General features: G+C 47.0%; 2 protein-coding genes across 23 annotated transcripts in view; one reads left to right on the top strand and one right to left on the bottom strand.

Moving 5' to 3' along the window:
* The first annotated feature begins 1326 nt into the window (after positions 1-1326).
* LOC133396501 (lethal(3)malignant brain tumor-like protein 4) lies at positions 1327-9212 on the top strand. Of its 12 annotated transcripts, none has more exons than XM_061666424.1 (18): positions 1327-1425; positions 2202-2223; positions 2318-2403; positions 2463-2564; positions 3767-3902; positions 3992-4083; positions 4251-4393; positions 4464-4540; positions 4602-4681; positions 4774-4917; positions 5024-5138; positions 5300-5399; positions 5632-5736; positions 5819-5899; positions 6181-6254; positions 6961-7091; positions 7184-7246; positions 7324-9212. In XM_061666424.1, exons 1-18 carry the CDS (start codon positions 1342-1344, stop codon positions 8065-8067), a joined length of 2379 nt encoding a protein of 792 aa, XP_061522408.1. In that variant the 5' UTR covers positions 1327-1341; the 3' UTR covers positions 8068-9212. The 12 variants fall into 12 exon arrangements, with proteins under 12 accessions (XP_061522408.1, XP_061522406.1, XP_061522407.1 ...); XM_061666422.1 differs by having other exon boundaries at positions 2193-2223; positions 7324-9211; XM_061666423.1 differs by having other exon boundaries at positions 2193-2223; positions 5822-5899; positions 7324-9209.
* LOC133396498 (piezo-type mechanosensitive ion channel component 2-like) overlaps positions 9098-16358 on the bottom strand; it is a 41051-nt gene continuing 33790 nt past the window's right edge. For 6 of the 11 annotated variants that reach the window (XM_061666410.1, XM_061666414.1, XM_061666411.1 and 3 more), the window contains one exon: positions 9099-9810. In XM_061666410.1, coding sequence (XP_061522394.1) covers positions 9709-9810 — 102 coding nt within the window. In that variant the 3' untranslated portion in view covers positions 9099-9708. Of the gene's footprint in view, positions 9811-13928; positions 14025-16358 lie in introns of those variants that run through there. The other 5 variants (XM_061666417.1, XM_061666416.1, XM_061666413.1 and 2 more) reach the window with 4 other exon arrangements.

Here is a 16358-nt window from a genome sequence, read left to right as displayed (position 1 = left end):
CCCTGCAAAAGTTGAATGGAGGAAATTGGACTCTTGTTGGTTGTTGGAGACATTTCACCTTTAATTCGAAAGGCTTCTTCAGTTCTGCACTTTAAGCCTGGTACAAACAAGGATTTTGAAATATTAAAAGATTATCTGTGACAGAACCCACACAGGAAGACAAAAAATATGCTTTGTTCGTATTGTGTGTGGTGTGCTCTGATAATCAAAACACACAACACCACATAAAAATTCTGTTCCATTCTCAAAGCAAATCCTCAGGCATGCCTGTGAATATTCCCACATTCACTCATGTTGGAAAACTCAACTACAGTGCTGTGAAAAGTAAAGTAACATTTTTGCATAGTTTACCCGCTTTAATCTTTAAGATCATCAAACAAATGTAAATAGGCACATATGACCATATGAAGTGAACTTAAAATGCTGTGTTTAAAATGTGATTTCATTTTTTAGGGGAAAAAAAACTTCAAAGTTACCTGGCCCTGTATGAAAAAGTAATTACTCCCCGTTGTTAAATCTTGAATGAATTGTGACTAATCACACTTTTTGCTTAATTTTCACTGATCACACCCAAGCCTGACTACCTTCAGACCTATTCAATCAATAAATCACTGAAACAGAATCTGTCCTTACAAAGTCAGGTCGGACAAAAGATATAAAGCTGGAACAAAATGACGCGATTCAAATAAATTCCAAAACAGTAAAGTAATTGACATCTATCAGGGGCGGCACGGTGGACGACTGGTTAGCGCGTCTGCCTCACAATTCTGAGGATACGGGTTCAATCCCCGGCCCCGCCTGTGTGGAGTTTGCATGTTCTCCCCGTGCCTACGTGGGTTTGCTCCGGGCACTCCGGTTTCCTCCCACATCCCAAAAACATGCATTAATTGGAGACTCTCAATTGCCCGTTGGTGTGACTGTGAGTGCGAAAGGTTGGTTGTTTGTATGTGCCCTGCGATTGGTTGGAAACCAGTTCAGAGTGTACCCCGCCTCCTGCCCGATGATAGCTGGGATAGGCTAACCCTAACCCTCAATTGAAGAAACAAGGATGGTCTGATAATTTTTTTTCGTGACTGTATGTCAATAGTCAAAACTTGTGCACAATGCTTGGATAAGTTTAGAATTCATTTAATTCACGGTGACTTATTTGTCAAGATAATTGTTTTAACATATTTAATACAAGAAGGATTTTCTCCCCCCACGTAGTTAATAAAGTTATTTTACTTTCTGTTTTGAGCCAGCCAGTCTGTCTTCCTGCCTGTCAGTCGGTCCGTCTGCCTGGCTGTCTGTCACTCAGTCAGTCAGTCAGTCTGTCTGCCTGCCTGTCTGCCTGCACGGAGCATGCGCAGTCGGCAGCTCGAGCAGCGTTTCCGTGTTGTTGTGTCTGACGACTGTCGTTGTGTCGGTGGCGGATTTTGGTCCACGGTAGGTGTCGCGTGTCTCCTTGAAGCCTTCAGCTGCTCTCCGCCGTCTCCGAGAGCCGCGCAGGAGCTTCTGGAGCGGGCGGAAAGACGCGGATCAGCGCCACTTTAGTGGCGTCTGCTCCTGAAACGGGCTGACAAAACCTCGGCAAGATAGCGAGGATGTAGCCCGCATTACCGGTCAGTCCTTCGCAATAAAAGCCGACTTGTGAACACCGAGACGATTAATGATAGATTTAGATCAATAATTTGAGGCTTATTAGCTTTCGGGATGACAAACGCGAAGGACTCATCATGGTTGCTTTGCCTCTTTCAGTCGTAACCCTAAAAAAAAAAATAGATTTGATTTATATATAAATACAGTATCTGTAATGTGCCTTAACACGTTAGCATTGTATTGAATGTTTTTTGGTGGGTCAGTAAGGGATTTTATTTCAGATGCAAATCTCCTGGAAGTGAAAGTGCGATTATGAGAGCGGCAGGTGACGTGACCCACCCGTGTGGTCACATTATTTAACGCCGCTGAAAAGTAGATGACTTTATAATGAAAGGACGTTGATGTGAATTTCCTCTTATAACGGAAGCACTTTACAGCCATGATGTAGGAATTGAAGTGGAACAATATTAAATTCACTTCATGATTGCTTGTAAAATCGCGGTTTCATGTTTGAAATTCACTTAAATACACGATTGAATTGCCTGCGTCACATTTAAAATCAAAACACTGACCTAGCGTGTGCGTGTGTTTGTTTGTGCGTGTATGTGCCAAAGAAAATGAAGAATAAACATAGCAGTGCTCCAGGTAACTAACACACACACACACACACTTTTAATCTCTGTCATTTCTGCTAACGTTTCACGTATGCGCGCTCGCGTGTGTGTGTGTTTATGTTTAGTGAGCGTGAGGAGACGTTTGTGGTCATGGCAACAGCATCTGAACCAGCAGAATGCTGAAGCTGCTCCTTTGGCGCTCTTTACACAGGTAAAACACGCACACACAGACAAAGACAGACAGGTGTCAGCTGTCCATCTTCATGTCAGTTTCAGGCGTTTCCTAGAAGAAGCGCTTTTAAAGTTGGAATGAAGCTAGAGGGAATTGACTCACTGCGTCCTTCCATGTTCTGTGTGATGACTGTTGCAGAGGTAACGAACACGTGCGCGCGCACATGCACATACACACTGTGCCCCAAAACACGATGCAAACAAGCAGGGGCAGTGTGGTGTTTTAAAAAGCAGAAAGTGTTTTCATGCTTTTTCTGCCTCACAGTTCAGAAGTTCTGGGATCGAATCTGGGCTCAGGGCCTTTGTGTACGTAGTTAGCATGTTGTCCCCATGCTCAAGTGGGTTTTGTCCGGGTACTCCAGCTTGCGCCGGCATTCCAGCAACATGTTGAAGACAAACAAATGGTCTGTAAATGCGAGTGGGGATGCTTGTTTGCCTGAATGTGCCCTGACATCGACTAATGTTGTGCATAAAAATATTTGTTGATATAGAATGAAGTAACTCCCGTTGTTTATTTACTGTCGCGAAGAGGTTAGACAATTTGGCATGGAGACCTACAGGTGGTCACAAAGCTGGACTTAAATACCTTCCTACACGGCCACGATCCAATCACGACGCACACGACAGACGGACACAGGCAGGTGGAGAAAGGAAGGAGCAGCGTGGCCCACCAGGGGGTCTCAAAAAGGGGGTGGGAGTCCTTCCCCTTGCAGTCAGCTTCAACCCCCGCCCCCTACGCTATACTTCTCAGAGCAGATAGATTGGATTTGCTTATTGTGTATTCTCATTAAAGCAACAGTTGAAGGTGCAAAAATGCACTGAAATCAAATATGAAATTTTCCATTACACTGGTGACCAGTCAATTGTATGTCTATATGTGCCCAGACATTGACTGGCGACCAGTCCAGGGTAATCTATCTATGCTAGCGCTGTAGAGTGAAAGGGCAAAACAATTCAATTCTCTTCCACTAGATGGCAGAAGCTCATCTAAACCTCGGCATCCGCCTCTTGCCATTCATACAGCAGAAAAATACCGTAGCTTTGCGTCCAGTTCAGCAGGCTACATGTTATGCTGAGTACGAACATTTGGATGACATCATCATCATCATCAACTTCTGATGTCATACATCTTTGTTTGTTGGTGTGTTGTGAGATTTTTCGGATGTCAAAAAATTATTGACAAACACTGGCCCATTTGTGACCTCCATGAGGACTAGCACTTCATCAAATGTGTGGATGTGTGTTGTGATTGGCTGTCGTCTGAAATGTGTGTGTGTGTGTTGCGACGGCTCTAACGTGATTGGCTGTCATGTGAAATGTATGTGTTGTGACGGCTCTGACAGGTGATTGGCTGCCGTCTGCGCGTACACTTTGATGGCTACTCGGAGTGCTATGACTTCTGGGTAAACAGCAACTCAGCTGACATCAGACCGGCGGGCTGGTGTCACAGAAACAAACGCAGGCTTCACCCACCCAAAGGTGAAGGAGATAGTTCCCCCCTAACATGTAACATCTGTGCCATTCCTACTGGTCACATGACCTTTCTTAAACTGTTTGTCTCTCTCAAGGTTACAGTGAGAGTGATTTTGATTGGTCGCTGTATCTGCAGTCCACTGGAGCTCAGGCCGCACCCCCGAGCCTCTTCACCTGTCACACGGCCGTCAGTATACGGCTGTCTGTCAGCTCACCTGTCTGGGCGTCTGTCTGTCTGCTCACCTGTCCGTCCGTCCTTCTGTCTGCTCACCTGTCTGTCTGTCCGTCCAGCCGTCTTTCTGTCTGCTCACCTGTCTCTCCGTCTGCTCATCTTTCTGTCTTGTCTCCTGCCAGTCATGCGACTTCCACGTGGGCATGAAGTTGGAGGCGGTGGATAAAAAAAATCCAGGCCTGGTTTGTGTGGCGTCAGTCGCCGACGTCGTTGACGATCGCGTCCTCGTTCATTTCGACAACTGGGACAACTCTTACGACTACTGGTGAGATCCTCATCGGGAGGGAGCGCTCCGATTGGTCATCTGTTGATCGATGGCTCAATTGACGCCTCAGGTGCGAGAGCAGCAGTCCTTTGATTCGTCCCGTCGGCTGGTGTGAAGAACACGGACGAGCTTTGACCGCACCGCGCGGTACGCTGCGTCATTAAGATCAATTGACACGTCGATCGATACTAATTAATCTGACCTTCAGCTCACCCCGAGAACTTCACCTGGGAGGAATACCTGCGAGAAACTGCTTTAGAAGCTGCTCCCAGATCAGCTTTTACCACGGTAAGGAAAGTGGGATGAGAAAAGCAGGTAGAGGAGGAGACGAGGAGTTGAGGAGACAAAAAATCGTCAACAAGAAATCTGTGGCCGGTCAGTTAACTGGGATGAGGACTCCTGTGTCCCATCAGAGAGCTCCGCACGGTTTTCAGATCAACCAAAGACTGGAGGCTGTCGATAAGAGGAACCCCATGCTGATTCGTGTTGCCACGGTAACAGCAACAGAAGACTACAGAGTCAAGGTATTGACACCCAACCTGTCGGACCTGACTGACTTCGCTGACATCCTACCCGTCCGTCTGTAGGCTCATTAAAACGGCACGTGTGTGCATGTGTACGTGTGCGTAGGTACACTATGACGGCTGGTCTCCTCAGTTTGACGTGTGGTGTGACAGTGACCTCACTGACCTCCATCCAGTGGGCTGGTGTCAACGCACAGGTCATCCGCTCGAGGTGCCGCCAGGTCAGTCCGACCTCCATCATTCAGTCCACAATCAACCAGTTTGGACTACTTCATCCTTGTCAGCCTCTGTCAACGGTGTGTGTGTGTGTGTGTGTGTGTGTGCGTGCGTGCGTGTGTGTGCGCGCCCGCGCGTTCACACGTGCGTGCCTTCACGTGTGTAGAGCGGTCTACATCCCCCTCCCACTCTCAGGGTGTGTGTCCTACACCAGGCTGCCGAGGAGTGGGACACATCAAAGGACCAAAATACACTGGACACCACAGGTAGACTTTTGCTCTTTCATCTTTTTGACATTCTCTTTGAAGTTTTACAAACACGGTCGCTATGTTAGGAATCACTCCCTATATACGATAAATTGTATAGTGAGTTGGCCATGTTGTCGTGATGTTGGAATATGTAGTCGACAATGGGGAGGGTAGAGATTGAGTCAATGATTGCAAACACAGCCACTATGTCCCGTTTTTGACGCGCTGAGTCGGTCTGTTTGTTCGCCAGTGCCTTCGGCTGTCCGTACTCGGATATTAATACACGTAAGGAGCTGCTGCTTCCTGATAGGCTCGGAGGAGTTACCATACATCACCCTGGCAACCAGTCAGAAGGGTAATTTTTATTTTCTTGTTTGGCCACATTTCAAAAACAGCCACCAGGGAGAGCGAATGTGTATTTAATATTGTGTGTCCAGCAGGGGGGGCGCAGAGGTGAAGACAGACTGTGGAGACTCTCTGGTGTCTCCTGTGGTGAAAAGGAGAAGAATGACTGACAGGTCAGACAATTGTTATTTTGCACATTGAGGCCCCGTAGTTAGTTTAGGACCATTGTGCCCTGACAGAGGTCTGCGTTCTATCGAGTAAGTCTGTGTGACAACGGACCAAAAAATGTATGTGAAATCAGGCTTCAAAATGGTCAAGAATTTAGATTTTTTTTTTTGAGAACGCCACAGCCCCCTGACATCACAGGGCTAGTTTTTAGCACAGTCTCCAAAAAATCCAGCCAAAAGAGATGAAGAATATGGTTGCACTTTAAGACCAATGATTCCACCACCAGGCTACCCAGGACGACCAAATTGCTGCCAGTGAAACAGCAGGAGGAGGAGCTTAACATTCAAGCCTGTGGTCCAGGTACCGTATGACATCATCACGCCATGTGACAAAACTGTATGACATCATCACATCATGTGACAAAAATATGACATCAAGGCATGTGACCAAACTCTATGACATCATGTCTTGTGACCAAACTGTATGCCATAATCATGTCATGTGATAAAACTTTATGACATTATCATGTCATGACCAAACTGACATCATGTGACAAAAATATGACATCAAGGCATGGGACCAAACTGTACGACACCATGCCATGTGACAAAACTGTATGACATCACGTGACCAAACTATATGTCATCATTACATAATGTGTTGAAACAATGACATCATCACATCATGTGATATACTGCCATCACATCATGTGACCCAACTGTATGTCATCATCACATGTGATGAAGCCGTATGACATCATCACATCTTGTGACCAAACTATGACATCATCACGCCATGTGACAAAACTGACATCACATCATGTGACAAATCTATGACATCACGCCATGTGACAAAACTAAGACATCATCATCCCATGTGACAAAACAGTGATGTCATCACATCATATGACCAAGATGTATGACATCATCACATCCTGTGATGAAACAGAATGACATCATGCCACGTAACAAAGCTGTATGACATCATCACATAAAGACAAAACTATATGACATCATCACATGAAAGCTGTCTTGTGAGCATTGTGGGCGGCGTGTCCTTGTCCCAGAGGTCCTCCATCAGTCTGTCTTCCTGTCCGCCATGTCGGCACCGCCCACCTGCTGGGAGCAACACCGCAAACTGCTGCCGGGTGTCACCAAAGTTCACTCCAATGCCGTCCGCCACTGGAGCGTGCAGCAGGTCCCGGCCATTTTTTAACTATTACTATTCCAGTTAGAAGTTTGCGCGTGCCTGCGTTTGTGTGACCTCAGAGTGTGTGTGTGTGTTTTCAGGTGTGTGCGTTTGTGGAGTCACTTCCTGGCTGCGAGGACTTGGCCAAACAATTCAGCGATGAGGTGAGAAGACAACCAATCAGTAGCTCAGCTCATGTTCAACATTGCTGTGATCTGATTGGCCCTCTGACTCTGTCCAGCAAATAGATGGGCGGGCCTTCCTTCTGCTCACTCAACGAGACATCATCACAATCATGTCAATCAAACTCGGTCCCGCCCTCAAGATTTACAATTCTATCTTGATGTTGAAACATGATGAATGCAAATCACATGACAAAGACAAGAACCAATTACATGAAGTTGACAAGAACCAATCAGGTCATGAAGATATTGAGCAAAAACATGAAATTGACAAGAACCAATCGGATGATGAATATAAGAACCAATCACACGACATGGACAAGAACCAATCAGGTGATGACGACAAGGCTCAAAAGTGTGAAACTGACGAGCACCAATCAGATGATGAAAATGAGAATCAATCACATGATATGGACAAGAAGCAATCAGGTCATGAAGATATTGATCAAAAACATGAAATTGACAAGAGCCAATCAGATGATGATTATAAGAACCAATCACATGACATGGTCAAGAACCAATCAGGTCATGATGACAAGGCTCAAAAATTTGAAATTGACAAGCACCAATCAGATGATGATGAGAATCAATCACTTATGGACAAGAACCAATCAGGAAATGAAGATATTGATCAAAAACATGAAGTTGACAAGAACCAATCAGGGGATGAAGGTAAAAAACAGTCACATTATGTAGACAGGAACCAATCCTATGATGAGGACAAGAACCAACCTGCTGACGACAAGAACCAATCACTTGAGGAAGACGAGAACCAATCACGTAACGAAGAACCAATCAGTTGACAAGGACATGGACACTTCTTTGTTAGGTTCCTCTTTCTGTTATCGTAATCTTTAAATTTCCATCAAATTGAAACTTCTGAAGTCATGTCAGCTGTTAATTTGGTGTACAAAGCTGTTTCGGGTGTTCCCCCCAGAGTCAGCTGGGATAGGCTCAGGCTCACCCACGACTAGCGCTATAGAAAATGGGTGACTAGAACATTATTTGTCGTGGAATACATTTTCTTATGCACTCAAACTGGGGAGGACAAACTGCGGTCCAAACCTAACCCATAAAAGACATTCCCGCCTAGCGTTTAGCTAGTATTAGCTTGCTAGAAGGTAAAAATTATAACCATTAGCACATGCTAGTATGTAGCATAGCACATTAACCCCAGCTGCTTGGTGAGCTCATTCATTCGAATGTTCATTAGCTGTGTTGTGATGTCATCACAGTTGATACTTATATTTTTGCTCTATAATATGCTTAAGAGGTTTCTATTTTCCAGTCTCTTTGTTGGTATATCTAGATCTATATTTCTATTTCTGTCTTGGAGAGCCTGCACTCAGGGAGACCAAGTCACCTTTAATGTTTCGCTTGCTGCATCCAAAATCCAATGGAGTTAACAACTAAAATTAATCGTCTTAATGCACATTTCACGTGCTACATGTTGTCATGGAACTGTTCTTACATCGTGACCTCAGTGTTAGCACTGCTGTATTAGCATGCCACTTTGAACGCAGCTGTGGAAACTGTCCTCAGGTTGCCATGGTAACAACGGCTATCCCAATACTTTAAGAAATTTCCTGGTGGAGAGCTGTTCATTCATCAGTGATTTATATAGCTGCAGATGCTAGCTCCTGCTATATGTCTGAGAGCGGTGACACTGAACTGTTGGTCCCATCGGGAACGACTTTAGGACTCCCCAGGAATACGTGTCTAATCAGGAACAGCTTCATGACTTACTAGGAACAAGCAGGTATAATCAGGAACAATTTCAGGACTAACTAGGAACAAGCAGATACATTCAGGAACATCTTGAGGACGCACTAGGAATGAGCAGGTCTAAGCAGCCGAGACAGACTCCTGACGACACGACTAGCAGAAGATGATAAGATGTTGAGCTAATTACAAATGATGTAGCTAAAAAATAAAATTGTGTTTTGAGAAATGTTGTTGCAAGTTTATTATCTGACAGGCCTAACATTTTGACTCTGACATTTGTCGAGTGATGAGGTAGAGCCCACTAGATCCCTCGTGTGTGCGTGCGCGCAGGTTCACTCGACGTCACCTTCTTCATAAGTAGAATTTCAGTTCTAAACAATTTATTGACATTTCAGCCTTAGGATTTTACTTTAACCAATTCAGTGCCTAAACAGCAAATGGAAAAGGGTCCATCAACATTCCTTTTGTTTCCAGTTCCGCATTGTTACATCATGAACATATTTCTGAGGGATGTATGGAAAAAGACCTCGAGGTCATCTGGAGAGCTTTCGTGGTTTGACAAGGAAAGTGGAAATTGAGCCAGCAAACGTCCCGTCGCGAGACTCCCACCTGAGCTGTAACATTGAAATGTATCACAGTGACGTCACGTTCAATTAAGAGTGGATGATGTCACAATGACATCATGTTGACTTGACAGTGGGTGACGTTACAGCAGTCTGTCAGCGTCTGGTCCACTTGATTAAAGTCTCTGGCGATCGGTACAGGAAGATGAGTTTGGCGTAAAGCTCCTCCTCGAGCTCCAGCTCGCCCGTTTCTCGCACCTGAAACACAAGCAGCCAATCAGATGGGAGCAGCGCCTGTCTCAGGCCCCTCGGACATTCACACTTGTGGCTGGAGTGACAGTCAGTGAAATATTTGGTTGATATTGTAATGGACTGCCCCTCCTTGAGCTGTCAACTTATCATGGTGGAGGGGTTTGTGTGTCCCAATGATCCTAGGAGCGAAGTTGTCTGGGGCTCTATTCCCCTGGCAAGGTCACCCATGGCAAACAGATCCTAGGTGAGAGACCAGACAAACCACACCTCTAAAAACCCTTATGATGACAAACAATTCAGGAAGACGTTTTCCCTTGCCCGGACACGGGTCACCGGGGCCCCCCTCTGGAGCCAGGCCTGGAGGTGGGGCTCGAAGGCGAGCGCCTGGTGGCCGGACCTGCACCCATGGGACCCGGCCGGGCACAGCCCGAAAGGGTAACGTGGGTCCTCCTTCCCATGGGCTCACCACCTGTGGGAGGGGCCATAGGGGTCGGGTGCAGTGTGGGCTGGTGGTGGCCGGAGGCAGGGACCTTGGCGAAGCTGGCTCTAGGTACGTAAAATGTCACCTCTCTGGCAGGAAGGAGCCCGAGCTGGTGTGTGAGGTCGAGAAGTTCCGACTAGATACAGTCGGGCTCACCTCCACACGCAGCTTGGGCTCTGGTACCAGTCCTCTCGAGAATGGTTGGACTCTCTTCCATTCTGGAGTTGCCCACGGTGAGAGGCGCCAAGCAGGTGTGGGTATACTTATTGCCCCCCGACTCGGCGCCTGTACGTTGGGGTTCACCTGTGTCCCTCGGGGAGTTCTGTGGGGGGTGCTTCGGGAGTATAGGGTACCGAACCCCCTGATACGGACGGTTCGGTCCCTGTACAACCGGTGTCAGAGTTTGGTCCGCATTGCCGGCAGTAAGTCAGACTCGTTTCCGGTGAGGGTTGGACTCCGCCAAGGCTGCCCTTTGTCACCGATTCTGTTCCTAACTTTTATGGACAGAATTTCTTGGCGCAGTCGAGGCATAGAGGGGGTCCGGTTTGGTGGCCTCAGAATTGCATCTCTGCTTTTTGCAGATGATGTGGTTCTGTTCGCTTCATCAAGCCGTGATCTCCAATTCTCACTGGAGCGGTTTGCCGCCGAGTGTGAAGCAGCTAGGATGAGAATCAGCACCTCCAAATCTGAGACCATGTCAGTCAGAAAAGGGTGGCATGACCTCTCCGGGTCAGAGATGAGATCCTGCCCCAAGTGGAGGAGTTCCAAGTATCTTGGGGTCTTGTTCACGAGTGAGGGAAGAATAGAATGGGAGATCGACAAGCGGATCGGTGCAGCGTCTGCAGTGATGCGGAGTTTGTATCGGTCAGTTGTGGTAAAGAAGGAGCTAAGCCGAAAGCTCTCGATTTACCGGTCGATCTACGTTCCTACCCTCACCTATGGTCACGAGCTGTGGGTCGTGACCGAAAGAATGAGATCCCGGATACAAGCGGCCAAAATGAGTTTCCTCCGCAGGGTGTCCGTGCTCTCCCTTAGAGATAGGGTGAGAAGCTCGGTCATCCGGGAGGATCTCAGAGTAGAGCCCCTGCTCCTCCACATCGAGAGGAGCCAGATGAGGTGGCTGGGGCATCTGATTTGGAGGCCTCCCGGACGCCTCCCTGGTGAGGTGTTCTGGGCACGTCCCACCAGGAGGAGACCCCGCGGACGACCCAGGACACGCTGGAGAGACTATGTCTCTCGGTTGGCCTGGGAGCGACTCGGGATCCCCTCTGAAGAGCTGGAGGAGGTGGCTGGGGAGAGGGAAGTCTGGGCGTCCCTGCTAAGGCTACTGCCCCCGCGACCCGACCTCGGATAAGCGGTAGGAAATGGGTGGAGTGATGGATGTAATGGACTGAGGGAGTGGTTGCCCTAGGAGACAGGAGCCACTCATGCTTAATGAATTCACCTGTGGCTCAATGAGGGCCTGCAGCTGCAGGTGATGAGTAAGGCAAACTCGCAAGGGCTGTGGAATGTGTCTGGGGCGCAAGGCTGAAAGATGCTGTGGCCAAGAGGCGTCCAGCGGTGGCCTGTGTACGTGAACGAATCACGTTGAGAAGCAACGAGGAAGCTGTGACGGCAAAGCGACGGTCGTGCAGTCACGGGAGCGGCGGGTGCCGTTCGTGGCCAATTAGGGCCGGCGGCGAAGCTAGGGAAGCTTAGGCATTGGACGTTCCAGCGATAGGGGTCCACTTATATGGTGAGTGATAGTGCTTGGGGAGTAGGAGTGCTGCACCACGCCTGCTGCTACCCAGACCAGAATGGCCAGTGTATTTCCACTTCGTGCTTAGAGGTTGCTTTTACCTTAAAAAGGGTTCAACAAAGTTTGTACTCTCGACATCATGGCTCTGTTCTGTGTGTGTGCTCAGTCTTTGACTCCGGACCAGACCAGTCAAAGCTGGTGGCAGTGTACCAATTCCCTGGCAGGTACAATTTAACCAAACATCAATGTGAAAAAAAACAAAAAAAAACACCCTGACTCACCCCTCATTATTCTCGGGGACTTTAACAAAGCTAAACTCAACCACGAACTCCCTAAATACAAGCAGCACATCGACTGTCCTACCAGGGAAAATAATACTTTAGACCACTGCTACACTACGGTAAAAAACGCATACCGTGCTATACCTCGTGCAGCCCTGGGCTCGTCTGATCACTGCTTAATTCACTTAATACCGACGTACAAGCAAGTACTTAAATGTGCGAAGCCTACAGTGAAAACAGTCAAAAAGTGGACCAATGAAGCAAAGATGGAACTTCAAAGCTGTTTAGACTGCACAGACTGGAGTGTCTTTGAAAATTCAGCCGGCAGCCTGGATGAATATACGGACACTGTCACATCCTATATCAGTTTCTGTGAAGAGTTTTGTGTACCAACAAAATCATTTCGGACATTCAACAACAACAAGCCGTGGTTCACTGCTAAACTTAAGCAGCTTCGCCAAGCTAAGGAAGATGCATATCAGAGCGGGGACAGGGCCCTGTATAATCGAGCTAGAAACCAGCTTACTAAAGAAAATTAACATTGCAAAGAGGATCTATGCAGCAAAGTTGGAAAAACAGTTTAGCGCGAACGACTCGAAATCAGTCTGGCGTGCATTCCAATCGCTGACTAATTACAAGCGACGATCCCCCCAAGCTGAGAACAATAGCACACTAGCCAACGACTTGAATACCTTCTATTGCAGATTTGAAAAGGACAGTTTCACTCCACACACCCACCCGGCCGCACCCGCGACCACAACCACACCTCTGACTTCTGCGTTAACCATCCATGAACAGGATGTGAGACGCATCTTCAAACAACAGAAGATTAACAAAGCAACAGGACCGGACCATGTGTCCCCATCCTGCCTCAAAGTCTGCGCGGACCAGCTCGCTCCAGTCTTCACTCAGATCTTTGGAAATGTGCGAAGTTCCATCCTGCTTCAAACGCTCCACCATCATTCCAGTCCCCAAGAAACCTGCAATCTCTAGTCTGAATGACTACAGGCCTGTCGCTTTGACATCTGTGGTCATGAAGTCCTTTGAACGTCTCGTGCTGGACCACCTCAAGAGTGTCACAGGTCCCCTGCTGGACCCCCTGCAGTTTGCCTACCAAGCGAACAGGTCTGCGGATGATGCAGTCAACATGGGACTGCACTTCATCCTAGAACACCTCGACAGTGCAGGGACCTACGCGAGGATCCTGTTCGTGGACTTCAGCTCAGCGTTCAACACCATCATCCCTGAACTCCTTTCAACCAAGCTTCTCCAGCTCAGCGTCTCACCTGCCATCTGCCAGTGGATTTACAGCTTTCTGACGGGCAGGACACAGCAGGTCAGGCCGGGGGAGGCCACCTCATCCACACGCAGCATCAGCACTGGGGCGCCCCAAGGTTGTGTCCTCTCTCCGCTGCTCTTCTCTCTCTACACGAACGACTGCACCTCAGCGAACCCGACTGTCAAGCTCCTGAAGTTTGCAGATGACACCACTGTCATCGGCCTCATCAAGGACGGTGACGAGTCTGCATATCGACAGGAAGCGGAGCGGCTGGAGCTGTGGTGCGGGCGACACAACCTGGAGCTGAACACGCTCAAGACGGTAGAGATGATCGTGGACTTCAGGAGGCATCCTTCGCCACAGCTGCCCCTCACGTTGTCCAGCTGCCTTGTGTCAACCGTCGAGACCTTCAAGTTCCTGGGAATTACAATCTCTCAGGACCTGAAGTGGGCGAACAACATCAACTCCGTCCTCAAAAAGGCCCAGCAGAGGATGTACTTCCTGCGGCTTCTGAGAAAGCACGGCCTGCCACCGGAGCTGCTGAGACAGTTCTACACAGCGGTCATCGAATCGGTCCTGTGTTCTTCCATCACAGTCTGGTTTGGTGGTGCTACAAAAAAGGACAAACTCCGACTGCAACGGACAATCAAAACTGCTGAAAGGATTGTCGGTACCCCCCTACCCGCCATTGAGGACTTGCACGCTGCCAGAACTAAGACAAGGGCGTGCAAAATCCTCTCGGACCGTCTGCACCCCGGTCACCGGCTCTTCCGGCTCCTTCCCTCAGGTAGGCGCTACCGATCAACGCAAACTAGAACTAGTAGACATTCCAACAGCTTCTTCCCTCTTGCGATCAACTTCTTAAACACCTAACCTATAATTCCATTACAACAAGCTGGCAATTTTTTGACTTGAGTTCGTTGTCACATTTCTGTGTGGCCAATTATTTATTACTTGTGCACTCACTGTAGTTGTCTCGCCATGCTGCACTATTTGCATATACTGGCCACTCATGCCAGAGTAGCATCTGCTCCATTTGCACACTGATTGAGGAGTATCTGTAACATTTGCACAACCGACATTGTCCCAGATGATCGCACTACTCGTCACTTTAAACCGCATTCACTCCTTGAAGTCTCAGCGCCCTTTGCACAATGGTCATTGCACCGGACTATTGCAATATTAGTCGTTCGAACTGCTCTAAGTGCTAGAGGACTCTGCATCTTTTTGCACAATTGTTTTTTGTCAATGTCTTTATGTCCCCAAAGTGTTCTGTAAATTGACTGTTTGTTGTACTAGAGCGGCTCCAACTACCGGAGACAAATTCCTTGTGTGTTTTGGACATACTTGGCAAATAAAGATGATTCTGATTCTGATTCTGATTCTGATGTTTATTACAATGTGATGTTCATTAACATAAGTGTTTTTTGTTGACTGTAGATCCAGCTCTACCTTTACCACGGTGTCAAAGCCTGGTAACACGTGTAGTCCATTCTTCTGATTTGAGGATAAAATAAGGCCACAAAAATATCACGCACACATGTATGAAAACTGTAAGGTTTGTGCACAGTAGTTTAGAGTTAGAGGAGTTGCATCCTTGAGGGACATCCAGGGCTGGCTCCTTGGTCAAGGAAAAGACTTTCGATATGTTTGTGGTTTAGAAAAGAAAGCCCAGAGAGACAACTAGAAAAAAAGCGAGATAGTTTGACTGTTTTTAAGGAGCAGAGGTGAGTAGGAACACGCTACATTTACTCAAGTAACATTTTGGATAAGTTGTACTTCTTGGAGTAGTATTAATGAAGCATACTTTTTACTTTTACTCAAGTATTTATGTTAAGAAACGGTGCATTTACTCCGTTGCATTAATCTCCGTGCCGCTCGCTACATTCATTTATCAATAATTGTAGTGCACGATCTATTTTTAGACTTTCATTTTCAACTTCTGCATCGGGCGCCGTTGCTCCAATCCACCGTGATTACCACAGTGATGTTTGACTCAACTCCACCAATCAAACGACACAAGAAAGTCACATGTCCAGACACAATGTCTTCTATTGGGCTTTGTGGGCAAATCAGTCATTGAGTCCTGACAGCCACACCTGACTCATTTACATGACAGACTACGAAAAACATCAGCTTTAATATGCAGCGTATTTTTCTTACTGCCCTAACGTTGATATTTCAGTCAACTTCTAACTTTAGAAAACACCTTGCGGTAAGTTGCAGATGTTTTTACTGTTATTTTGGCTGTTTATACAGCAACGGTACACCTATTCAATGGTCACAAGTAACTGTTAAACATGCATCTTCTGGGTTACGTTCTCTTCTGTTCTCTCGCTCTCTCTCTCTCTCACACACACACACACTTCATCATTAGGTTTGGTCAGCAAACAGCTTCTTCAGTAATTTTTAGTGGCTAAAGCAAATAATGTTTCTGCATACATTGTTTTTTTTCCACTTCAAAATTGAAATCGTGGCAGGTGTGTGTGGACTCCCATCAAACATGAGTTTGAATGTGAGCTGTTACTTCTGAACAAAGCCACATGGCAGTTATAAGAGGGAGTGCATCATTGTACAACCAGATTTATTTTTACTTATTTAAACTTCATATAAGCAGGGAAAAGACCAGTTAAAACTGAACATCTCTTTTGCAATGGTGACCTTAAACAAGTCCAAGTCAATCACATATAAGTTTATTTCAGCTGTTTATTTTCACCTCCCCTCTCAAAAATAAATCAGTTGAGTTGTGCAAATTTTAGATCACATTAATTGTGG

The sequence above is a fragment of the Phycodurus eques genome, chromosome 21 (assembly GCF_024500275.1).
Source record: "Phycodurus eques isolate BA_2022a chromosome 21, UOR_Pequ_1.1, whole genome shotgun sequence".
Taxonomy (NCBI): Eukaryota; Metazoa; Chordata; class Actinopteri; order Syngnathiformes; family Syngnathidae; genus Phycodurus; species Phycodurus eques.
The sequence above is the reverse complement of the archived record's forward strand: the minus strand, read 5'-3'. Positions and strand labels throughout refer to the sequence as shown.

Bases quoted from the DNA above. Each gene is read 5' to 3' on its own strand.
- LOC133396501 (XM_061666422.1), top strand. From the start codon at position 1,342: ATGCGCAGTCGGCAGCTCGAGCAGCGTTTCCGTGTTGTTGTGTCTGAC. The intron at 2,565-3,766 runs GTAACGAACACG...CGGCTCTGACAG, and splicing joins GTGTGATGACTGTTGCAGAG to GTGATTGGCTGCCGTCTGCG. The intron at 4,084-4,250 runs GTCAGTATACGG...GTCTCCTGCCAG, and splicing joins TCTTCACCTGTCACACGGCC to TCATGCGACTTCCACGTGGG.